Source organism: Clupea harengus, chromosome 23, assembly GCF_900700415.2.
Source record: "Clupea harengus chromosome 23, Ch_v2.0.2, whole genome shotgun sequence".
In the NCBI taxonomy this organism is placed as follows: domain Eukaryota; kingdom Metazoa; phylum Chordata; class Actinopteri; order Clupeiformes; family Clupeidae; genus Clupea; species Clupea harengus.
Genome location: NC_045174.1, coordinates 9,600,778 through 9,626,500, shown reverse-complemented (window position 1 = coordinate 9,626,500; position 25,723 = coordinate 9,600,778). Strand labels below are relative to the sequence as shown.

Genomic DNA, 25,723 nt, shown 5'->3' with positions numbered 1-25,723 from the left:
GACTAATGTCGAATGACAAACACGGTGTGGAACACTTAGCCTACTATTTGATTAATTTAACATTTTTCCACAAATGTTATTATCTACATAGAAGACCCTTAAATATCGCTGGTCATGTGAAGTGTAGTTGTAAGGAAGCAATGTGATTGAGATACTGGAAATAACTGATCATGATACAACCAACCTGATTTCATTTTATAACATTTTAGCACAGGAAAGAAAAGGGAGTTGTTTCTTTTACTTACAAAAGTTGTTCAAAAACACAAAATACAAAGCCTCTCAAGTACTACCCATGACCACAAGCCAAGACACAGAACATGTTCTCTACAAAATAATGCTTGAATGGCCAAAACATGAATGACATACTGCCATATTGTGGAATGCAGAAAGCTACATTTAGGACTTAAGAAGCATAAGCTTAAAGCTGAGGGTAATCTTCTCCGTTCTTGTTACTGATGACAAAAAAAGAAATAAATATATTCTCTCACATTTTTAATTCTGGCTTCCTCTTGTGGACAACTGTATAAACTGAGGGTGCACAGTATTTTTAAGGGAAAGCAATGTAGAAGGTTTGCTGGACAGTGTCTGTCTACACACCCCAGTAACACTTGCTTAAGAGGCCAAAATCACAGATATTCCCCTACCAATGGAGAGAAATGCCAAAAGAGTGCAGAGAAGAATTAAAATTATCCAGTCTAATGTTCCATTTTGGTATGAAAGCCTTTAATATTACTCTGTGGGTGATAATCAAAAGGACCCAGAGAGAAATGTTTTGACAGACAGTGAGGCAAGGAAATCCTGAGGTGACTGTATCCTGCAATAAACACACATACACACACACACTTCACATACAACGGCAAGGTCTGTTTTAGCTTTCCGATAAAGGAATGTTCTGAGACAGCAGCATCCACACATAGTTGTCTTAGACATAGGAAAGACAGGAACCATGACAAAACCAGGTTTTAAATGCTTGTGGGTTAAATATCACAATCTGGGAAAGGCACAATTTAACAGGTCTGAGGATGAAATAAATCTGTACATAGCATATATCTATTAACAAAAGACATTCATTAGCTTTAGCAATTTCGTTCCCTTTTTTCAGCTATGTGATTAAGCAAGACAAGTAGTGGCTAATTGTACTGGTACCTATGTGGCACTTGAGACGGACACATTTGGTCACCATTAAAGTACACAGAAATAAGCAGGAAAGGAAGCAGAAAGCGACAGAAATATACCCAATGTCATGTTACCCATAAAAAAGCCTAGCTTGTTCAAGCCACACACAGGCTGTCTCATCAGTCATTAGAACAGCGGAAACAGAGTAGGCACATTAAGTGATCAGGTTAGCACTTCATTAATACATCTGAGTGGTCCGGCGCTAAGCCCTGAGTCAGCACATGAGGGCCTTCTTATTCATTTACCTTAAAACCAGTGTAAAACACACACAAAAATATTTTAAGTGGAGATTTGTTTGTTTTATTGTGGCGTGCAAATGTCAGGCGTGGTTATGCAAAGTCAAAATGTATTTTCAGTGTTTAAATTTAACGGGGCAGCTTCTGTTTGGGACTACCACAGATTTAAGACATCACTGACAAATAAAATGCAATTTTGCATAATTTAATCACAAGTAAAGGCTCGATGGTAAAAGCTTCCTTTGGCTTCTTAAACTGTATTGCTCTCCCTGGATCATCATGCGGTTGATTATGTTGACTCTAATGGGAAGCTGTATATTGGAGAGCTTGTCTGTTATTAAAATCATATTTTGAAATAAATGATTGTGATGGAGTGTATGATTTAAGGCTTGGAGGTTAATTATTATTATTGGAGGTAAGGCTTAAAAGGCATAACTAATTAAGGTTGGCCTCTATTGGAAGTTTTTCAAACTATTAAAACACAAGAAGACCACCAGACTGAATCACACAGTATATCTACCAGCACAGAACTGTGCTTGGAAGCCTCTTGTTTACATTTGACCATATTGAAACATGTACTACGTTATACCAATCAGATTATTCAGCCCACTGAATCTCTTTGAAGGACATTGATCTAACAACATAAAAATCCAATTAAAAAGTCCTTGTACAACACTTATTGCAACATGAGCTGCTTTAGGTTGTCGTGCAAGATGGTGTCCTTAACGTCACGAAAGACCAGCCGAATGTTCTCCGTGTTGATGGCGGTGGTAAAGTGGTGGTAGAGTGGCTTCTGCTGCTGGTCCCGGCGCTTGTTCCTGAAGCACTCCACTAGGAACTTCTGCACATCGGGCAGGTCGTGAGGCTCGCCTTCGTAATCAGGGAAATAGTCCTGGATAGACACCGTCTTAACCTTCTCCTCAAGCAAGTCTGTCTTATTAAGGAAGAGGATGATGGAGACTTTGGCGAACACACGATTGTTGGCAATGGTCTCGAAGATGTTGAGCGACTCCATGAGCCTGTTGGTCTGCCGGTCCTCCATCAGCACCTGGTCATACTCGCTGGACGAGACGAGGAAGAGGATGGAGGTGACGCTGTCAAAGCACTCGAACCACCGCCGCCGCTCTGAGCGCTGGCCACCCACGTCCACCATTTTGAAAGGCACTTTCTTGATCTCAAAGTCGTACTCATGGATGCCTTTGGTGGGCTTGCGTGCCAGAAGGATGTCCTGCTTAGTGGGCAGATATTCCTGGCCGGGGAAAATTGAGAAACTAAATGTCAAAGAACACTTTTTTTTCCCCCACACGCAGTTTCAGGCAATAGGTAATGGAGCAGATACAATACGTGCCCTCAGGGCACTATGCACCCAGTTCAAACATGTAAAACTATGTAAAGAGGAAGGCTCAGCTCACCTCAGCTGGCAGTCCATTAAATCAAACTGGAAAATGTTGCAGGTGTAGGATTTGTATATTATGACATCATCGCCTGGATTTAAATAGTCAAGAATGGCACGGCAACCTTTGAGCCTGCTAAAGCTCTGCTTCATGTATTTGTGCAATACTGTAACCGGCGGAAGAGAAAAGCTGAACTGATTCATTGTATACAATTGAGATGTGACTTACGGGCTCTCCAAGTTTATCCAAATCGTCCAAAAAATATTTCACAGATTCACCCTGTAAAGACAAAAAAGTAGATCTGCAAGTTCATAATATACAGTACTGTGCAAAAGTTTTAGGCAGGTGAGAAACAAATGCTGTAAACTAAGAATGCTTTCAAAAATGGAAGTGTTAACAGTTTCTTTTCATCAATTAATAAAATGCAGTGAATGAACAGAAGATAAATCTAAATCAAATCAATATTTGGTGTGACCACCCTTTGCCTTCAAAACAGCATCAATTCTTCTAGGTACACTTGCACACAGTTTTTGAAGGAACTCGGCTGGTAGGTTGTTCCAAACATCTTGGAGAACTAACCACAGATCTTCTGTGGATTTAGGGTTCCTCAAATCCTTCTGTCTCTTCATGTAATCCCAGACAGACTCGATGACTTAGTGCATTTTGCAACTGGCACTTACATTTGCATTATTTTGATGCAAAGGTAAAAGTGAAAAAATGCTGTGTCATATTGCATGACCAATTTGTACACTGTGGTGTCACAGCTATTTACCTCAGATAATTGTATGCACCAATCTTCATGTAATCCCAGACAGACTCGATGATTTACAGCATTTTTTCACACCTGCCTAAATTTTTTGCACAGTACTGTACATCTCCATTTGAACTAAAATAGCCCTACAGCATTGAGTCTTTGAAAAAAAGGTTGTAATTCGATTCAGTTCAGTGAGTGACCATCCTTATAGCACATCTTTGTGAGGCAAACTATGAATGTATGTTTCCCCCAAGGTTAACAGTTAAAGCATACACCTCAACACTTTAAGCTCTCCAAAACATTTTCCATTGCAGAAACCTGGGTAAACTAAACAAAACTGTGTTTAACTCAAGAGAGCAGTTGGCCCACCACATATTACACAAGGATGTCACAAATGTCCATATCGGACTGGAGAGCCTGACCTCTGCCTTTTGGTATGGCACTTTGGCACAGGTCACACTCAACAGCAAAATGTCAGTGAACTCTAAAAGAGAGTGTTTAGGAGTGGGAGGGGTGGGATGTTTCCCTCATTCCACCCAAGACTGGTTGGGCCCTCTGCAGAAAGGCCTGATTTGTCAGCCAGTTGTGTCTGAACAAGCAAAGACCTAGATCTGTGAAGGGATCTCATTACACTAACAACCACAGCTAGACAAGTAACTGCGTGCCATGGATTTCATTCCATCTGCCAATCTGTGAAATATCTATCTCTCTCTCTCCCTTATATATGTATAACGTCAACATCACATTATATGTACAGGCTAATCAATTATCCATGGGGCATAAACTGGAAGAAGTTAAAAAAAGAAATTAGTCATCCACAACTTTTTACTGACCAATGCTGCTAAAGAAACAAACAAAAATCAATAAAAACAAACAAAGAGATCAGTGTGGTCAGTGACTGTAAACTGCAAAAGATGTCTGCAGTGAAAGAGAACTATCAGCTTCAGAGCAAACTATTTTAGTTCTGTTGAATGCACCCCGACGTGGCTAGCACCTATTAGGCACAGGCACACAAACAAAGACTCTCATGAAAGCCACCACTCAAATATGCTAAAGGCCAGACCATCTCAAATAACAGCCTTTGTACTCCTGGGGCAGAGGAACTACTAGAATATGACATCTGAGTGGAAAGCTACAGGTAGACTGGTGAGACTAGCTCTACTCTTCATGAGATGCGAGACCAGTTACAGTTTGACTCAGTAAACACTGGTCTGAGATCTCTGGTCTTCATAATATTTCTTTGTGAGCCACAGTACGTGTGGAAAGTTTCACTGTAGTTTTTGTGTGGTAGGGTGGAGATTTAAAAAAAGGCCCTGGCCATGGGCAACAAGTTTAATCTTGAAGTAAATCAATGCCATGCAATGCCACTTTGTTCGCTGTGGGATAAAAAAAAATTCTGCCGACTGCTGAAAGATTTAGCAAATCTGGTGCTTAGTTGCTATCGAGGTTGAAAATATAAGTCATGTCAGTACAGTGCAGCTGTTTTTCTCTCTCTCTCTCTCTCTCTCTCTACAGAGGGAGAGAGGACTAAACAACGACAAGCCGTTTAACTCGCAGATCAACATTCCTGCGCCACTCACACAACCAGCGCCATCCCAGTAATCTCGCTAAATCTAAAGGGGGAAATGTGGACCTTGTGTTCAGAAGAGAACCGCTGTGCAACTCTCAGGAAGAAGACTAAATGAAACTGAAACAAGAGCACATGGAGATAGAGATGTGAGAAAAATTACAGAGAAAGAGGGACAGGATATGGTGGCGGCTCCTCGTCAGGTACGAACGTGAACAAAACCGAGGCGAAGGAATAGAACGAAAAACCTAACTTGACAGGGTTCAGTTTCCACCAGGCAGTGGACTACTACAGCTGAAACTGGTGAGGCACGAAGCAAACAAGCATACAGCCCTGTCCCCGCTATAATTACATAATCTAATCAGTCAATACAAATGAGGATTTAGAGTAATTGTAGTGGCGTACATAAAACATTTATGCCAATGACTGGCCTTGTAGTGAAGAAATATCGCTTCATTAGGACATCAGGCCTGACACGTGATCCATTATTTGAATATAATGCCTGCAGCTATTGCCCATACTTCCTATGTGTTGGCCACTGCTCACCTCACCTATAATATTTACAGTGCCTCTGTGTTTTGTTGTTGCACATATGTCTTAGGTACTGTGCAGAAAAAACAATACTTTGCAGACAGTGTAGACACATAAAGCCAGTTTAACACTTTTGAAAGTACGGGGTGCCTGAAAATGAAAGCATGGTGAATTGCTGAGCACTTCTCCAAAATAGCTCCACAAAAATCTTAATGCCAATCACAATTCATCTTTAACTACATTCATAACTTGGGATGTATTCAATAATTAATTCAATTAATTAATTAATTAATTAATTAATTAATTAAATACATAAAAGCTTTTGGGGAGTCAACAGGTCTGAAAGTGGCATATATGGACTTTCTGCCTGAACTCCTTCAGGAAGTTTCTGAACTCAAAGAGAATGTAAACACACTGAAGTGGAGAACATTTCCATCAGTCCTCACCAACTGGAATTCCCGCCGCCGATCGTAAGCGTTCTGGATTCCACTGTCATTCCACAGTGCACGTATGGAAGGCAGATAGTGGTTGAACACCTTGGTCTCCACCATTCCTAGAGTCATCATGCTGGAGCGTGTGTCAAAGCCCATCATGGTCTCTCCATGCACCTGATTATCAGGGTCTCCCCAGGGGATGTGTAGCTTTTCTCGGGCATCCACCAACACACGCACCCCTGAGGTGGGACACACAGACAAAAAAAATACAGCCACTGGTAAGAAACACATTTCACCACATTAAAGCAAAGGAAAAGCAAAAGGTGTAAATTATCTGAACTTCCTGCCTGGGTATCATCTGAAAATGACAGTTAGAAAACACACACAGAGCAATGTGTGACAAGCGTGTGTTACAGCGGAGGTGATAATATGACAGATTAAACGAGAGCAAAGTCTTTGTGCATGCTGAACAGGGCCTACTAGGTCAGTGTACTTAAACATGTGACATGAGGCACGCCACCCAGGATGTAAACTATTTTTACTTTAGTATTTTCCCCATTTCCACCTAAATCGCTACTATCATTCTAAATGACAAATGTCACTCTGTGATAAAAGTTTCATACAGACAGAAGGAAGGAAGCGGATTCCAGTCTATCCGAGGTCAATAATAGCCCTCTAGAATTCGCTTCATTTTGGCCAAGGGACTGAAATATGAAGGCTTCTAAAGATCAAATGTGATAGTAACTGCAGCCAAGAATACAGAACATTTGTTCAAGCAGCCTAACTGTGCAAAATCAAAGGTCAAAGCGGAAGCAGTGACATATCAAGGGTTAATAGCTGACTTTCCACACACAAGAGTTCCTCTCAGAAAAATTCTCAAACTTGGTTTACACAATACAGGCAGGATAGAGTTCATTTAGAGAAACAAGTGTTTGCACTGAACAGAGACGTAAAGATTTGAGCAATAAGCAACTAAATCACTTCTAGGTTGGTTTTGAAATCACTGAACAAAAACAGTGAATACGAGCAACCTCCTCTTTGTTATCAGGTAACCCAACAAACGAAATCATGACAGCGTGTTGCCAAAATACCATGGGCGTTTCTCGCAGAAATGGGATGCCTTCGATTCTGTACCTTGTTCAGAAATGTTCAGTAGCCAGATTAGTAATCTTTAATAAAATGTATGTCTTATACTACCCACTCCTGAAAAACGTGTGGGGTGGCGTTAGCAAGCTTTACTACTTCAGCCTCGTCAAACTGTCGACCATAACTACTGTGGCTAATATCTAATATCAGTGCAAGCGTAAACAAAACACAAAGCCGAATTCATTTCAGTACCATCCAAAGTAAGCATTTCAATGCTATCTACCTTTGATAACATTACTGTAAATCGTAGCCCGGAACTCCTCTCTGGCCCGCTGATCGAAGTCCTCCCCATGAATTATGCGCATTTGCTTGAGGAAAGTTGACTTGCCACTTTCACCCGCGCCGAGTAATAGTATCTTCACCAGTCGCTTCACATAGGTCTTATCGCGTGATATACCTTTATCAATCTCCTTGGATTTTCTAAGTTGTTCGGCCTCGGTGCTACCTAAAAGACAATTAGTGAAACAAACTAACGAAGACCGGGGCGGCAGGAAATCCGCCATCTTTGTAACAACTTCATGGATACATTACACAGGGGAGGGTTGGTCTGCGCGTTCCCGAATGTGACCGTGCGGCGGAAACTGTGAGAAACTGAAAGTCAACTATAGAGTCGATTCATCATATTATAAAGCATTCATCGATTGAACGTTATGACACATTTTTCTCTAATACCTTGCTAAATCTGCAATCGCAATCTGTTAGTATGTAGTCTGTTGATCAATCTGTTCAAAACAGCTATATGCTGGGTTGATGTGTTGGCTGTAAAACGAATTACATTTTTGTTTGAACTACCACCAATGGCATTGATGAAACTAGGTCTTCTTAGGCATCGAGAACATTCATTACCGTAGATGATTTTAAAATGATAAACCCTATTGTTAGTAGGCTTGCCGATAGGTGATTTTGATGAAGCCTTTTGAGTAAGATATGTCAAAGGTCACAACTTTGCAGGACCTGAAGTGAAGGTAGTCCCTATTGGCATCAGTAGCCTACCAATTCCAATGAAAACAACAACGGACAAAGCTGGTTGTCATTTCTGAAATGGATGAACAATCCACAATTGGTGTAAAAACGCCTAAAATATGCACTGGCTACACTCAAAGCCCTGAAGTAGCCCCAGGATGTTGCACTCTGCATCTTGCCTGCTGTCATTTGTGAATCCATCCAGTGGGCAGCAGCACTTAACTGCCAGGTAGAAATGGATTGCATGCAGCATCCTCTCATGAATTGAAGCATGTCAGTCATCTGCTGTATAATTAAAACTGCCAGAGGAAGGAATAGCTTATAAATTAGATTAATTGATTTGTGTTATCTTGTCTAGCTATTTCCTTCCTCATGCACCAAGCAATGCACTGCGTTGAAAGAAGTTAATGTCTCATGAACCCCTTATTTGTGAACACCAAATGAAACAAATGTTTACCAAGGTCATTTTAGTTCTCTCAAGTGAATTTTTATTTCAGTACAATTAGCATAATTGTTAGTAATTGTGTCGTTTTTTATATAATTATAGTGGTTTCCATCAGAGATTTCCCGAGCATATCACCTTTCCATCCTCGTACTTTCTTCTTGGGACCTAAATGGACAAATCCCTTGCCAAAATATCCTCAGACGACTCAACATTGCCACCTATCGAAATCATAACGTTATTGTGTTAGCATCTCTGAACCGATTTCAGGTTGCTGAGACAGGTTCACATGCGATTGGCGGAGATGTCTATCCACGGCATGTTTACCAGTGCCTAACGGCAATTGCGTGCAGATAGTGTTTGGGACCTACGCGTCCTTACGGTCCCTTGTAGATTTCTTTCAGCCTAATATTACACACCTGAAGAACATTAACGAACAGGCAATCGTGTGGGAGCAAAATGACAATCAGAAATGTCCACGATTGTGGACAGCGACATCGACCACGGGTGGCATGCCTGAAGAAGGTGGGTGACACAAATTTCTCATCTTTCAATGCTTTATCACCGAACACGCCGACGTAGACTTGAATAGCAGACGTACAATCTTAATCACATGGACCATATTTTGTTTTGTGCTCTCCGCTTAATATTTGTTGAATTGCTTGATCATTTGCTTATATGTTCACTATTGCATATTAATTAGCAGGCTACAGACATTATCTAAGGAACTTTATTCCCTAAAGCATGATATTGGTGTGTAGACTGCCATATGAATATTGCACGGTGCAATTCATCTCAAGCAATACGCAGAGCTTCCTCACAGGAGCTTACTCTTGCATTTATGTGTTGAAAGACAAAACACGTGTTATGTTCTTTAAATCTCTTTGAATTTCAAAATGGTCAATCAAGTGGCTGTAGAGTGCGCATATGACTTCTACAGATGACGGGGATGAAAGCTCATCTCTGCCAATGCAGATCTTTAATCTATCTGATTATCTATCTGGCGGGGCGTAATAAATGCTACTATATAGGTATTAGTTGAAACAGCTAGGTTTCTTTTCTGGTCACAGTCTCTTTTGTTGCCATGTTTCCATAGACGCTAACTCAGAGATAAGGTCGGACACAATGAGCTGGGAGGTATTATCTCAGCTTTAACATGAGCCTCTTTGGCTCAATTAAATCAGTCCCCTCATATCCTCCCTACTGCAAGGCTCTGCATGGCGCTAGGTGACCTTTCAGCACCGGACAGCCTCTCGCTGGCTCCTCTCTCCCTCAGACAGGGCCGATCATTCTTTGTGATGACTGAAAAGGTCTGGCGTCAGAAGAGCTCGCTCTGATCCAGGGCTGGGCTACAGGTGGCAGGTTCTCCAAACAGCCTTCAAAAGCCAGAGACACTGGCAGAGGCAAAGAGCGCCACTTCAAACAGCCCAAAGGGAGTCACAAATCAATTTGGCAGGGATGTTTCAAAGGGTCTATGCACAGCACAGCAAAGCATGAATCAGCATGGGAGAGGGTGTGGGCTATAAAGCACTCTGCTAAGTGAGGCCTTTTTGGATGCTCGTCTCAACCCCACGTCACCTTCCCAGACGGCCCTCTCTGGAGAGGCACCAGTGTGTTAGCTCGGGTAGCCCTTTGTGTGAGCAGGACAGCATTGTGGGACCGGGTGACATTTGGGAACGCAAGATCAAAATATTGAAATAAATCAGTGAACCTTTTTTGAAATGTTGTTTTTAAATCATACATTTACAAATAGGGTACAAAAAGAAGAAAGAAGGATAGAGGTAGATGGAGGTATGTGGGAATGAAAGCCATAATTCAACCAAAGCAAGATAAAAAAGACATCCCAAGTAATTGAATTGAAAGGAAATGTAATGTACTTCATCATTCAGTCATTATTTTTATATAACATCTCTTAGATTACTCTTGAATGGTAAGGAATAGAAAGGAATACAGATATACAGTGGGGAAAATAAGTATTTGAACCCCTGCCGATTTTGCAAGTTTGGCCACTTGCAAAGAAATGTGTGACCTATAATTGTAATAGTAGGTGTATTTTAACAGTGAGAAACAGAATATCAACAACAAAATCCAGAAAACTGCATTTTATAACATTTATGACTTAATTTGCATTTGATGCCGAAAATGAGTATTTGAACCCCTAGCAAAACATGACTTAGTACTTGGTGGAATAACCCTTGTTGGCAAGCACAGACATCAGACTTTTCTTGTAGTTGGTCACCAGGTTTACACACATCTCAGGAGGGATTTTGGTCCACTCCTCTTTGCAGATCCTCTCCAAATCCTTAAGGTTGCGTTTTCAATGGGAGGGAATGAGGGAATGAGGTTCAAGCCCAATATTCCACGTTACATGGCCCCATCCATAGTCCCCTCGATGCAGTGGAGTCGTCCTTTACCCTTGGCAGAGAAACAGCCCCAAAGCATAATGTTTCCACCTCCATGCTTGACGATGGGGATGGTGTTCTTGGGGTCATATTCAGCATTCTTCCCCCTCTAAACGCGGCAAGTCGAGTTGATGCCAAAGGGCTTGATTTTGGTCTCATCTGACCACATCCACATTAAGTGTTTTGTAACCTGTAAAATGTATTTATTTAACATTTATGTAACATTTATTTATTTACTTTACCCCAGCAGCTCTCTTAGTTTGACGATGACCGTGCTGAGTAGTCCTTTACGGTGCCAGTGCGGTTAGTACGTTTATTTTATTTTATTTTATTTATTTATCTCTAGAAAATCTGTGTGTTTTTTACAAGTGTTTGTAAACCCCCCCCCTTTTCTTTCCTACTGTGTGGCGCATTGTGTTACCTCCTTGTATGAAATGCGCCGTACAAATAAAGTTTGATTTGATTTGATCCTGTCTCCCAATCCTCCTTAGAATCATTCAAGTGTTCATTGGCAAACTTCAGACGGCCCTGTACATGTGCTTCCTTGAGCAGGGGGACCTTGCGAGTGCTGCAGTACTTCAAACCATTACGGCGTACTGTGTTGCCAATGGTTTTTCTTGGTGACTGTGGTCCCAGCTGCCTTGAGATCATTCACAAGCACGCCCTGAGTAGTTCTGGGGTTATTCTGCACCTTTCGGATGATCACCGATACCGCACGAGGTGATATCTTGCATGGAGCCCCAGACCTAGAGCGATTGACCGTTGTTTGGTGTTGCTTCCATTTACGAATAATCGCACCAATAGTTGTCTGCTTCTCACCAAGCTGCTTGCCGATGGTTTTGTAACCCATTCCAGCCTTGTGCAGGTCTACAATCTTATCTCTGACGTCCTTGGTCAACTCTTTGGTCTTGCCCATGGTGGTGAGGTTGAAGGTGTGAAGTATGATTCTTTGGACAGGTTTATTTTATACACGTCACCAGTTGAGATTAGGTGTACCTTGTTAGGCCTAATGAGGACTAATCTGTGTGCTTCTTGGGCACATAACTGGTCATTGGGAGCCAGAATTCTTGCTGTTTGCTTGGGGGTTCAAATACTTATTTTCTGCATCAAATACAAATAAAGTCATACATTTTATAAAATGCAGTTTTCTGGATTTGTTTGTTGATATTCTGTTTCTCACTGTTAAAATACACCTACCATTACAATTATAGATCACACATTTCTTTGCAAGTGGCCAAACTTGCAAAATCGGCAGGGGTTCAAATACTTATTTTCCCCACTGTATATCGGTGTCCTTGCTTTCAATTGAAACAAAATGCAATGGCTCTGACTGAACCAAACACTGTTCCAGCCAATTGCAACACATTGCTACAGGCGCACAGAAGGGAGGGGTGTCACTTGTTTGGCTGTCGAGCTAAAAAATCAACAACCTTTCCCCAGATTTACACACTGTACCATTAATGTTCCAATACATTATATTCAATATATCTGAATTACTTGAATGAATGTAAGGTAATAACTCTGGTGAACTGACTGTTATGGTCTTAAAATGAATATATAATATTGTATTTTCTGTGATGGCAGGTGGAGGCCCTGGTGTTGGAAATGCAGGACCCAACATCAGGAGTGAAGTCTCAGACCCAAAGGCTTGTCATCACCACCATACCTCATGCTCTCACAGGTAAAAGGGCCTCTGTTCTGTTGAATGTCAATTTCACATTTCTGATAATGGTAGCAAAAATTAAAATAATAAGATCACAAGGGACACCAAAATACACAGATGTCACACATGTCAGGAGTTAAACTGAACGTCGTAAAATCAGTAACACAACGTCAGCATAGAATGTCCCTTTGCATATCTGAGTGTCACTTCCATGGATTCCAGCCAAGCTGCTGTTGGGAGTGATTGGTGAGATTATTGGCTCCATGTTGATAATGGCTCCATGTTGTATGCAGGTCCCCTGATCTTAAGTCCTCTTATGTAGGTCTGGGGCTGAAGAATTCATTGCCATGACAACGCTTTGTGCAGCTGGTTGCATTGACTCTCTCCTCCTGGCTGTGTGATTGTGAGGAGGAGGTGGTGTGTGTGTGTGTGTGTGTGTGTGTGTGTGTGTGTGTGTGTGTGTGTGTGTGTGTGTGTGTGTGTGTGTGTGTGTGTGTGTGTGTGTGTGTGTGTGTGTGTGTGTGTGTGTGTGTGTGTGTGGTTTAAGGGGCACTTGTGACATCAGGGCAGACGAAGGATACAGCAAAGCTCTTTCCAGACATAGTCCTTTTGTTTATCACATTGTTTCTTGCTTATTTTGAAGAGCACAATACATTTCATGTGTACATGGTGTGTACTGTATGGGATGATCATTTGTTGGCAGCAACCCTAATAGAATAGTCTAACCACAACAGCTACTTGTTTTGCCTATTGTGTAGCCTATGTGTATTCTATCATTTCTATTTAGCCTATCAGAGACCAGTCCAGGGAGTGATGGGGAGTATACCATTCATCATGAAGTTCAGTGGTACATCATCTCCAATGTATACAAACAGGACATCCATTCTGCTTGCCTGAGTTCCTAAATCCGATACAAATGTGGGGAGAGATTCCTCTTGTTAGATTCTGTGGCAGTTCTCCCGTTTTCTCTGGCTACTGGTGACATAATTTATGTCTGTAGGCTGGTCCGTGCTACTCCTATTTATGGCACTGCTAGCAAAAACCGCTTGTTGTAGCCTCAGCCTTTGTGGGTGTTTCCAGTGGAGGGACTGATTTAGTTTACATACATTACTGGTCATTTTCATTATCTAAGGCTATGTTGAAATGACTACATTGAAGTGTTCTTGCCCCCTTATTAAACCATAATTTTCGCTTCATTATTAGCAGTACTAGGCAGTACTGAGGGTGGTAGAACACTCAGTAAGCTGAAAACATTGTGCTTCTCACTTGTGTAAATCAGGACAGGAAGCCACATGTTGATTGATTGTTTTTCCTAATGTGCGGAGTTGTGTGCACTGCACTGATGTTGGGCCGGCGTTTGAAGCTGCCTGCGTTGCGTTCATTTCGTTTTAATGAATGATTTATTTGAAGTCAGCGGAGATGAGAGTTTAACGGGTCAGCGTTCACCGCCTACCCCTTTCAGTAATGACCTTCCTCTGTATCACTCATGTTGAGTCCCAACCATTTGGCACCAATTAAGACAGATCCCCCAAGACACACACCCACTGGGAATAAGCACAATAGTTTAGCTAATTGGCTGTCATTGCAGGTAGGGTGGCTAAAAGGTCCCTCAGTTGTTTTCATTGATGTTTTCTTATGGGAGTCCCTGAGAGATAAACAACTTCAGATGATTATGGATTTAAACAGATAGATTTGAATGTCCTTGTACAAGAAGACACGTCAGGGTTGTATATTCCTTGAACAAAGTTAGATGGAAAATGTATATCTTTGGAGGGTTGTATATTCCTTGAACAAAGTTAGATGGAAAATGTAGATATTTGGTAAACATACATATTTATTACCAGTATCTAATGGATCCACTGTATTTGTACCTGAGGTTAACAGTGCAAAAGAAGAAAATGTGAAGTTACGTGTTTTACCTAATAATAATAACACTATCTTCAAAAGAAAAACTCAGCAGGTATATGGTATTTATTATCTCCTTCACAGAATATCTAATACATTGCTTTCTTTAGAGATATGAGGACTGATACTGAGTAAAGCTTGGCGTGGAACAGCTTGTCATGGAGATAATCTGTTCCTCTATTTTCTATAATAAGCAGCTGCAGCCAGGTCTTCTGTGTATAGCAATAATCTGCCATGGTGCCACTTTCATCATAAGGCATTTTAAATGGTCACCAGTCTCAGCCATACAGCACATATGTATAGTTTCAAAAACATGTCAGTTTGTATAGGTTCTGTTTGAGAAAAAAAGGTGTGTCAAAATGAGAATCAGAATTGGAAAGTAAATTAGAGTTTGAGTATGCATATGCATTTGAGGTATTTAAAAAAAAAAAAAACATCCTTGTATCAATTGTATTTATGTATTCTGTAGCTTAGACACGTTCATTAATTCAGGGATCACTTTGGAGTAGAATGCCATGGTGCTATACTATACATCATCCAACACATTATTTTCAAATGTTAAAGTGGTTAAAATGTTGCAAGAGTTAAGCAATGAATTCAGTGCAGGCCTACAAAACAGTAGCCTGTATGATAGCAATATACAATTTGACTATTCTTTCTTTCGTTACATTCTCCATATGTATCTATATTCCTCTATTTGTCTCTCTCTCTTCCCCCCTACCTGAGTTCTATAAATATACACTCTACAAGTCAGCTCTCAAATCAGCGGGTGACTACCTATTGGCTTTTTTTTTCCTTTGTCGCTCTCTCTCTCACTCACTCACTCACTCACTCACTCACTCACTCACTCATACACACACACACACACACTCATACACACACACACACACACTCACACACACATACACACACACTCTCGCTCACACAGACACACACACTCTTTAAGTATGCCTGAGGTGGAATGATGATTATGCTGTGACATTCAGGTTGATTGACATGCTGTATCAGTGCCTCATTTGCCTCCGTTTAACTCTATTCCCCTTTTTCATGCAGGTGAAGACGTTGTCGCATGGATCGCCAAACGTTTTAATGTAGACGCTGCTGGTAAGATGAGCCTGCAAAAAACAAGCATACAAGCCTTTTCTTTCATTCAATCCTCCTCCCTATCCTTATTCTGTGTGATTGATTTGTCTAGTGAACAAGTGATAAATACATGTGTTTTGGATTTACTCCTCCAGAGGGTTGCGCCATTGGAACCATGATGGTGGCATTTGGGTACATCTACCCTCTGCGTGACCACAAGCGGCTCATTCTCAAATCAGACGCCTCCCTCTACCGATTTCAGGTGCCACGTTTGGACATATTTAAATATATAATATATATATATATGTACACATATGGGGTCGTTTACAGACGCACTGTTCCCCTTCTTTGAGAACTGCCTAGGTTTCACAAGTGCAGCAAGGTCAACAGAAATAAACAGCCTGTTGGCCTTTGGAGATGCTCTGGCAGCTGATATTTTCATTAGGAAATGTTCTGCTGTGTTTTCTGATGCTTTGGTTCCAGTGACATATTGTCTCAAACCTCAGATAAAAATATACTGCACATATGAAATAATCTCTTTAATGAAGTAATGAAGTTAATATTTATTCAATCAGAGATATACTACAAAAGGTTCGCGTGCATATGTGTAGGTATTGACCTTTCAAAGCAATCTCATTTGAGGAAGTGTTTGGTTCATGTGAAATTATCTCTGTTCCTCTCAGACTCCATATTTCTGGCCTGCCCAGCAGTGGCCGGTTGAGGACACAGACTACGGTAAGAATCCCTCCCACAGCACAGATAATTCCTCATATTTATGACCCATAAACGTATAGGGAGTCCTGTAAAGAGCCCCTTTAATCATTCAGTAAACGTTTATTGCCCTCTTGGAGATAATTAGGTGAATGACAGAAACATTCACAAGCTTCTCATTCTTACGTCTTTGAACATTTTTTAAATGTGGGATATAAACCTCTGGTTTTTAGTATTGCATGACGGTAAAACCTTATCGTCATTTTACATGTTGAAGCAATCTACTTGGCAAAAAGAAATATCCGCAAGAATGGAGTTCTTGAGCTGCATGAACAGGTAGGATTTGGATTTATGGACCCATTTTCTTCAGTTAGACAGTATGACTGGGCAGGTACATTTCATTATTCTCTGTCCACCATCTTAAGTCATGTCCGTCTTTAATACACAATTTTCCTGTAATGAAGTTGTATCTGAACTATCTGAGTGATTATGTTTTGTCCTGCAGGAGCAATATAATAACCTCCACAAATGGCTGAACCACAAGTGGGATTTTATTGTAATGCAGGCCAAAGAACAGTATAGGTTAGTGTACTGGAATGTAATTTTCTTTATCTATATAGAGCACCATACAAAACACACTTATCACCACATCTGGTCATATTCTGTTCTGTCATATTCATATGCCTTTTCACAGCATTATCTTTTACAATGTACCTCAAGAACAATATCTGTGAAAGGGTAATCATCATGAAATCTTATGTTCAAGCTGCAGTCTTTGAGTTACTAACATATACAGCATGATGAGCTGTGTGTGTGTGTGTGTGTGTGTGTGTGTGTGTGTGTGTGTGTGTGTGTGTGTGTGTGTGTGTGTGTGTGTGTGTGCTTGCATGTGCGTGTGTGTGTTCTGTGCATGAACAGGGCAGGGAAGGAGAGGAAGAAGCCTGATCGGGTGGTGTTTGACTGCCAGGAGAGAGCTTACTGGGTCGTACACCGCCCACCAGTAAGTGACAGTCAAAAGTAAACAGTATTAACTGCAAAAGTTTAACTCCGAACCATCATCAGGCTACACTGACTAAGCAGTGATCCACAAGTCATGTAGCCAAAAACAGTGTTTAAATTCAAATTATGCAGTGCACCCTACTAAATCATATTAGATTTGCAGCAGCCTGATTGCTTTGCATATTGAAAGGCGCCCATGTTTTTCTCAGCGTTGCATGCAGTCTCACTGGTTTCACACTTTTCCAGGAAGGACAGGGCTGTTGACCCATACATATGTAACACTTCACAGTACATGTCTGATTAGTTTTGCAGTAGACATGATTCAAGACTTGACTAAGCACCAAATCCTTTAAAATGGAGACCTTCTCGAGACACTGGTTAACTGACTTCAAACTGCTTTTCAGAAAATCAAGTTCTAGGTCCAAATATGATCAAATGGTCAAATTCTTGAAATTAAGAAGGATCCCCACAATGTGTTTCCACAGCCCGGATCAGTCAGTGCCATGGACCTTGGACTGCTACGTCTCATCGACCCAAACCAAGAGGAGGTAAAAGGTCAGTAATCAGATTAAAGACATGCTAACGAGATCTCCAGTTGGGAGTTTGGAAATGAACCTGGGGAGGCAATGAGCTCCTTCCATATGCCCTTTATGAAAAAGTATTTGTAGGGACATGATTTACTCAACTCACATATTCAAAAGATGTGTATGTTGAGGAATGTTGGTACCATTTAAATAATTATATTGTCTAGTGACTTTGAAAATCCTCTGTCTACAGGCATTGCTGGGATATTGATTATGATTGTTCCCATTTCCTATGTTGCATCATTAGGTCACATGTACCTGCAGATCCATGCACCACACCAAATATTCCTATGGATAAGTAATTACACCGAAATCATTTGGATTTGACAGCAGAAATAAGTTTTTCATTACATATATTTGGACCACAAGTTAATGAAGTTGGAGAAAATCCGAGCCCAAGAGCCCTTCTAGAAGGATCTAAATGTTGGGTTGGTTGGGTTTACATCTCTAAGGTGGAATTAATAATGTGCATAGCTGCAAAGGAGAAGTCTTAGACCTGCAAGGGCACAGTTACTCCCCCCATCAGCTTATATTGTTTAAGAGGATTGATATAATCTTTCATTTAGTGAACACGGCACCTCACACCATGCTTCCATCACGCCACTACATGAGACGTGTATGATAACTACATGATCAAACTGTTTAGTCTATGGGCCCATGTTTTATAATGTGTGGTATTATTCTAACATCTGTCTCAGTTAATGGCCCCACTGACATTGGATATGGTCCTTAATTATCCAGGCCATTCTAGACATATCTTGGTGTGTGGAAAGTTCGATCTTGAAGTGCAATTTATTATATAATAATATATGTTAAGCATTGTTGATTATTTCCAGTTTCGTAGTTTCTGTTTTCATTAAGGCACATATTCCCATACATGCCATTGGCTGTGTCATATAGATGTGCTCGGTTAAAGAAATATAATGTGCCTCAACTGTTTCCAGATGAGGCTGATGTAACTGATTACTTTGTTAAATGTTTTAACACCTCTGTCTTTCTGTCTCTTTTGTCTTTTTTGTCTTGCAGATTTCTTTCCTCAACTTTTGTGTACATCTCCACAGAAGACATATGTGACTCAGAGCGTATTACCCTCAAAGCACACACATACACAAGAACTCCCTAACCGAACGGCTCTGTCCTCATTCAGTGAAAAACATCCATATAAAAAATCGTATTAAAACACACCAAATCTAGTCAAGGTCATGAGAGACCTAGCCAACATGTGTTCCTTGATTATTCCACTTTGTGTGAACACTGCATACAGATTGAAAGCCCATTTTTGTACTGTATTGTAGTTCTCAGCCAGATATTGATTTTTGCTCTGCACTGTCTTTTCAGTCAGAGACCTCAGACTACTTCAGAAGAATTGTAAGTCGCTGTTGAATTATGAGTCACCTAACATAATCATTCAATGGGACAGTTACATAAAAGTTCTTATTGGAAGTTTGAAATAACTTTGCCCAAATATAGATGCTGTTTCTCTGTTTTTTTTCTCTGTAGATTATTTTCACAGAGCAGTGCATCATGAGGCCAAGGGTGAAGTCATCTGTGTCCCTTGGAGCGTATGTTTATATTATATGTAGATAATTCACTTGCCAGATAACACCAGGACCTGTTATCCAAAGCTATTTCCCCAAGTAGTTTCAATTTAATCCCACTAGAGATTCAGTATATAATGTTTGACTGAAACATTTATAATCTCAGCCTGATAAATCTTTTCATTCTGCAGTATTGTCAAATATATTACGACCTACAAGCTGCATGACGCCTTTCTCTCCCCCGTCCTTCCCAGCAACCCCTGGTTGACTGATGATCCTGCATACTGGGATCTCAACTCGCTTACGTAAGTTGAAAGTGTTCAAACAGAATACATGAACACCCTATATAACTGTAGTCACTCATAGGTATTTAAACAGCACATGGAGCTCCATTATTGATTATTGTTTAAGCTCTGTCAATAAATATAATGTTTCAGTGTCATATGTAGGCTTAGACACATGAAGGAGTCTGGATACATTTATAGTCCATTGCTGCCTCCCACTGCACAGATAATTTCTCTCATTTATGACCCATAAATTTATAGGGAGTCCTATGAAGAGTTTTTAAATCGTTCAGCAAATATTTATCGCCCTCTGGGAAATTATTTGTTGAATGTGAGAAACATTCACAGACCTTTCATTCTTAGGCCATTTAGAGATAAAATGTTGGATATAAACAGAGACTGTGTGTGTGTGTGTGTGTGTGTGTGTGTGTGTGTGTGTGTGTGTGTGTGTGTGTGTGTGTGTGTGTGTGTGTGTACACCATAAGTATTGACAACCCAACTAGAATGAGAGTGGAGCGTTGGACCTTCAGCTTTGGAGAGCTGCTGAGTGATCCACGAGGTCGGGACGGCTTCCGCCTCTTCCTTAAGAAGGAGTTCAGCAGTAAGTATAAGGCAGTGCATCACAACTTCATATCTAGGGTAAACTTAGATTGCGTAATGAATATTTTATTTGCATGCAGTTATTCACACATATCTAATATTAATTACTTATGTAGGATCGATCTGCCAGTCTGTGTCCTTCAATCATTTATTCATAAGGTCAAAGGTTAGCACTCCTCCTCCCAGGAGCGTGTTGAGTAACCAATATATTCAAGAATAACAAAACAAAACCTTCCCTGTATTCATCCATGTTGAAAGGTGGTGCGTGGGAAACACGAACATCATGCAAATGTTATATGAAAAACCAAAAGCACTGCACATCAAGAAGGGGCTTGGATTGCTGCCCAGTATGTGTCACTGAATATTGTTTTTTTCCTGTGTGACAAGGTGAGAACCTGGCTTTCTGGGAGGCTTGTGAGGCCGTGAAGTGGGGTACTGCTTCAACTATACATGAAAAAGCCCAGCAGATCTACAAGTAAGCCTGACAATAGCAGCCCTTTAATTATGCAGCTACACACGCTCATTTGTAGTCCACTAATTAAGCTATAATTGTGGGTAATGCAGTAAAAGAGTTCCTTTCATGCCCTTTCATGTTTAATATTCCATCTGCACTTGTTTACACAGTTTAGATTTACCAACTCATTTATTTAGTTTAAATGATATTCCCTGGTAAACTGCTTACAATATCTACTTAGTCCTTATCTGCAATTTCAAGAGACACTTGAAGGTTAAAGAGACAAGCAAGTCTTTGTTTGCATCACTGAGGTCTTGTTCTGAGCTCAACCATCTGTGTGTGTGTGTGTGTATGTGTGAGTTTGTGTGTGATGTTCTCTTGATTTCGTTTCACGGTCTGCAGGACATTTCTGGCTCGCGGTGCACCTCGTTGGATCAACATTGACGGGAAGACCATGGAGGTCACAGTGAGGGGTCTGAAACACCCTCATCGCTACGTGCTGGATGCCGCTCAGACACACATCTACATGCTGATGAAAAAGGTGTGATCTTACTCACACTCACAGGCTCACTAAAACGGGTGCTGAGAACAGTGGAGAAAACACAGCTGAAGCTGAAATTGTGCTAACGTTTGGAATCCTATTGAACTCTCGGTAGAAGTTTTTATCAATGGAAGTAGAAGACGAAGAGACAATCGGAAGGGACAAAGCATTATGTCTTTCTGTGTCCTTGTCTTATATGAGTTGTTTTCTGTTTGAAGGATAAGTATGGCCGATACCTCAAATCCCCAGTGTATATGGACTACCAGAGGAGAGCCACTGACCCAGAGGCACACAATTTCACGTGAGTTGGGATGCAGGTCTCACCAAAGGGAGAAGATCAGCCTTTTGGGTCACTGAAGTGTCTCTCCCATTGCACTGTTCTTGTCTTTTATTCTTCTGATGCTTTCTGTGTCTCTCTGTCTTTTACTCCCTCTCCTGCTTTCTCTCTCCCGTTCACCTCTTGCTTCTCTCTCTCTCTCTCTCTCTTTCTCTCTCTGCCCCCCCTCTCTCTCTATCAATCTCTCTCTCTCTCTGTCCCCCATCTCTTTCTCTCTCTCTTTCTCTCTCTCTCTGTCCCCCCTCTCTCTCTCTTTCTCTATCTCTCTCTCTCCCTCTGTCCCCCCTCTCTTTCTCTTTCTCCCTCTCTCTCTGTCTCTCTCCCCCCCCCCATTCCTTCCTTTTCCTCCCGCAGTGAGACACAGCTGGCGCAGAACGCCAAGAACCGTCGCCCGAGCCTGAGTCCCATCATCCTCCGTCAGCAGGAGGAGGAGCAGCAGGCCAAGTTGGAGGCCAGCGGACCCGTGGACCTCACACAGGTCATGAGCAAGCTGGACAAGCGCAACATGCTCAAGGAGGGCCAGAAGTGATAGGCAGCCAGGCTGCATGTGTATACAGCCAGAGAAAGCAAATGGCTGAGCTAAAATAAACGCAGTGAATTTGGCTTATGATGCCGCTGTAGGGCAAAACCAGTGGTTGAGTCTCGCTGCAGTGTTCGTCCCTAGGGAAAGCTGTTCCTAAGGCTTTTTAAAGACAAAGTATGCATTCTGCACTTCACATGCTATTTATAAAGGCTTCCTTAGTGAAGGATGTATGAGATTTTAACATTTTGAATTAAGTGCTCAAAAGTCAAGGTTGCGATGTGAAATTGTTGTCCTGCTTGGTTCAGCTGCAGTATCACCATGATCGTTTAGAAAGATTCAGTCACACATGAAACAGAACAGCATGCACAAAGGAGACTTTAATTTGATCAGTTGTGTGCTTCAGCATTAGTCATCAGTGACTGTTATTCCGTAGAAACACAAAGGAGTTGTTATCACACCTCCCCAGAACTTTCACTTTCTTTTCTGCTGCGTTTTACACCTCATTCTCAGTGTTTCAAGCCAGTGTTTGTTCCATTTCACAGACGCTCATTTTGTTTTTCTTGCTGTGTGTTTTGGCTTCTGACCTCCATCTTTTATGACTATGGGAGTTCAAACCTTTAAAGACTAAAGATACACACAGTCTCACCCCATGTGTGTTTCCTTGGCAACACATTACTGGAGTCTTGTTTTTGTAGTGCTGTAATGATGTACCATGTAGGTCACCATTGTTCTGTGTTTGGTGTCTGTTTTGACGTCCACGAGGCTGTTACATTCTCAATCCAAGGTACACCTCCACAGACACAAGATACACTAGCAGAGGTCTGCATGTACAAATGTAGGATATTGTGGAGTCTCCTTGTTGTACTGTGACATAGGCAAGTGTTGCACCCTAAAGTGGTTCCACAGTACAGGAGGCAAAAGCCACAAATGTAACAGCTCACTGCATGGTTGCATTTTCGTGAGCCCGCATTTCATTGTAGCTTGCATTGGGTTTACGACAGCCCTTAATCTCCTCACTAGCTTCTATGTTACTATAAGGAGTGCTGCTCTGCGCAACCTCCTATTGTAAATCCATGAATCCTTTTCAGTTGTGAACATACACTCAGCATGGCTTTGTATGCAATCTGTCTATGTCCACTTGTCCTTGCTTTTTTCCGGAGTCACCATCCATGCAATAAAATCAAGTACCTAACATGTCTGTTCAGTGTCTGCTTTTTCATCACATACTCATTTTTCTGTTTTTGATTAATTTCATTACACATCCTGTTTTTTTGTACTCACCATTACTACCATCTGGTAAGTTTCTTCCACAATTACAATCACTATTTAATTTAAAATAAGAAATAGCAAGGACCTCAGTAACTAGAACCTGACAAAGGGTAGTACTGTGTACTGAAGCATCTTTTTCCCTTTATAATCCCCAGCTGTGCCAGTTCACTGCACCTGTGCCCCACCTTGCCGTCTACTCTGGCTTCTGTGAGATGCAGTCCACCGCCTCCCCCAGTTTTGGAGGCCTCCCAAACAGCGCTGCCTGCTCGTCACCCATCAGTGTGGCCATCGACAGCACGCCAGCCTCCGAGAGGCGCTTCGATGGCCACAGCGGGACTGCCTCCCGCTTCCCCTCCATCGTGGAGACCAGAGAGACATCGGTGGGCACGGGCGAGGAAGAGAGCCAAACGCCGGTGGCAAGGCCCCGCATGACGCTGTCTCTCAGCCGACTGCTGCGGCGCGGCTGCAACGGCTCCTCCGTGTTTGCCAGTCTGTCGCCCAAATGCACCGTGGCGGCTGGCAGCGGCCGGGTGCAGCCCCTGGGCACCAAGCCACAGCCTCACACACAACACCGCAGACTGGCAAAGTGAGTTAGGCCTTTTCCTGATACTGTCTACAGGTAGTCAGTTGTACACACAATTTTGTCATTTAGGAAACAAAGTCCTACAGAGCTTACAGTATTGTGTGTTATTACTAGCTGTATTAATCATAGGATCTGTAATGTAGTTGTAATAGTTGAAAGAATGTAACCTTTATGACCTTTTCCTTATCACCATGTTCCACAGGTTTAGCTTTATTCAATAGATGATGTATGTGATAGAGGCACATCAGCGTTACATCTAACACAATTATGTGCTTTATTGGTGAAACGATTTGCCAATTCGGGGGAATTCAGTTGGTGTGCACTGAGCATATCCTATCCTGTGCTGGCTACCATTTCCTTGCTTTGTGTAATCCAGAAAGCATGAAACCTTTATTGACTTAAATGTCTATATTCAAGTAACCCAGGGTCACCATACTCATACAGTATAATACCAGACAGTTTCCATGGCTTCAAGGACAACACCAGCATCAAAGTCTAAAGAAGACATTTCTTTTCAGCCGCAGGCACAGAGAACAAATATTGTGCGATTTGAATCCTGTCTGTGTTATGAACCATATCTTCCTGAGACGACCTTTAATAGTAATGCTGCATAATGGCACCTTTTTTGGGACACTGACACATGCTTTGAAATCCCCACTCACATCATGCAAATCCAAAGAGCATATATGTATATAATAGTACATATGTTATTAACTAATGAGATATTGAACCCTGGTGAAGGTGTACAAGGTAAGGCACATCAGGGTGAATGTGACATGCTCACATGGGTTTGTTCTCGCTGTGTTTGGACATAATCACCATTTCTCCAGCTTTTTCCAGATCAAAGTTGACATTCCCCCAGAGTGTCGTATCTACCCCATAGACTCTGAAGACGAACCGGAGAGCCCTGGCTCTGCAAGAGTAGGTGTGAAGGAGATAATCTGCCCCTGGGAGTCCATCACCAAGTAGAACGCAGAAGTGGCTAGAACCACAGCTGTCCAAAAAACTAAATCTAGGCAGCAAATGGACCTTCAGTGCATTGACTTAATTTCATGATGGAGCTATTATAGTACACATTGAAAAACATAAGTGGAGGTAGTAATATGAAGCAGTGTTGTTTTTTGATGTGTCTGATAGCTTAATATTAGTGCCTAAATGTTCTTTTTGTCTGTGAAATAATCACGTCACACCAATATGAGCATTTAAAACACCACAGAAAATCCCATCATTATTTGCCTGTTATACGCATCAATTGATTTACCTCTGATTTTATATGCAACATCATTTTAAGAATGTTTAAATGTTTTTGCTGAATTGTAATTCTGCATTTCATAGTCATATGACAGTTTTTTATGGCTGGGTAATTGTTTTTATATTATTTACTGACTTGTGGGGAAATCTTTGAAAATACATAAATATTTTCATAAATGTATTTCTATGAAATAGGACAAATGTGAAGACTGTAAGAATGTATTTCATGTAACATGTTTACATATTACACAATGTGAATGTGTTCATTTCTTATATATAGCTTGTGTAAGTGCCTAAATAAAATAGTTAAAATGTTATAAGAAGATTGTCTCTGTCATAAACTCGCTTGAAAA

At 41.3% G+C, this 25,723-nt stretch overlaps 3 protein-coding genes across 4 annotated transcripts; 2 read left to right on the top strand and 1 right to left on the bottom strand.

Annotated features, from left to right (window-relative positions):
• Positions 1 to 701: 701 nt before the first annotated feature.
• On the bottom strand, positions 702 to 7,841 carry gna13a (guanine nucleotide binding protein (G protein), alpha 13a). The gene is made up of 4 exons (XM_012814656.3): positions 7,462 to 7,841; positions 6,105 to 6,331; positions 3,035 to 3,085; positions 702 to 2,661 (listed from the first exon to the last, which is right to left on the bottom strand). The coding sequence occupies exons 1-4, from the start codon at positions 7,739 to 7,741 to the stop codon at positions 2,089 to 2,091; spliced, it is 1,131 nt and encodes a 376-aa protein (XP_012670110.1). The 5' UTR covers positions 7,742 to 7,841; the 3' UTR covers positions 702 to 2,088.
• A 1,047-nt stretch (positions 7,842 to 8,888) lies between these two features.
• Positions 8,889 to 23,459, top strand: LOC105888735 (regulator of G-protein signaling 9-like). Of its 2 annotated transcripts, none has more exons than XM_031560770.2 (17): positions 8,889 to 9,168; positions 12,630 to 12,726; positions 15,667 to 15,717; positions 15,852 to 15,958; positions 16,380 to 16,431; positions 16,685 to 16,743; positions 16,913 to 16,989; positions 17,326 to 17,407; positions 17,892 to 17,954; positions 19,329 to 19,358; positions 19,491 to 19,552; positions 19,783 to 19,833; positions 20,298 to 20,413; positions 20,800 to 20,887; positions 21,269 to 21,407; positions 21,626 to 21,708; positions 22,099 to 23,459. In XM_031560770.2, the coding sequence occupies exons 1-17, from the start codon at positions 9,103 to 9,105 to the stop codon at positions 22,271 to 22,273; spliced, it is 1,398 nt and encodes a 465-aa protein (XP_031416630.1). In that variant the 5' UTR covers positions 8,889 to 9,102; the 3' UTR covers positions 22,274 to 23,459. The 2 variants fall into 2 exon arrangements, with proteins under 2 accessions (XP_031416630.1, XP_031416628.1); XM_031560768.2 differs by having other exon boundaries at positions 8,890 to 9,168; positions 19,720 to 19,833.
• On the top strand, positions 23,093 to 25,693 carry LOC116218781 (regulator of G-protein signaling 9-like). Its single transcript, XM_042703359.1, has 3 exons — positions 23,093 to 23,102; positions 23,666 to 24,122; positions 24,950 to 25,693. The coding sequence occupies exons 1-3, from the start codon at positions 23,093 to 23,095 to the stop codon at positions 25,086 to 25,088; spliced, it is 606 nt and encodes a 201-aa protein (XP_042559293.1). The 3' UTR covers positions 25,089 to 25,693.
• The last annotated feature ends 30 nt before the right edge of the window (positions 25,694 to 25,723 follow it).

Coding starts and splice junctions, on each gene's coding strand:
- gna13a (XM_012814656.3), bottom strand. CDS start 7,741: ATGGCGGATTTCCTGCCGCCCCGGTCTTCGTTAGTTTGTTTCACTAAT. Junction 6,332..7,461: donor TTACAGTAATGTTATCAAAG/GTAGATAGCATT, acceptor GTCCCACCTCAG/GGGTGCGTGTGTTGGTGGAT. Junction 3,086..6,104: donor GGCGGCGGGAATTCCAGTTG/GTGAGGACTGAT, acceptor TTGTCTTTACAG/GGTGAATCTGTGAAATATTT.
- LOC116218781 (XM_042703359.1), top strand. Junction 24,123..24,949: donor CAACACCGCAGACTGGCAAA/GTGAGTTAGGCC, acceptor CCATTTCTCCAG/CTTTTTCCAGATCAAAGTTG.
- LOC105888735 (XM_031560768.2), top strand. CDS start 9,103: ATGACAATCAGAAATGTCCACGATTGTGGACAGCGACATCGACCACGG. Junction 16,990..17,325: donor CAGGCCAAAGAACAGTATAG/GTTAGTGTACTG, acceptor GTGCATGAACAG/GGCAGGGAAGGAGAGGAAGA. Junction 17,408..17,891: donor GGGTCGTACACCGCCCACCA/GTAAGTGACAGT, acceptor GTGTTTCCACAG/CCCGGATCAGTCAGTGCCAT.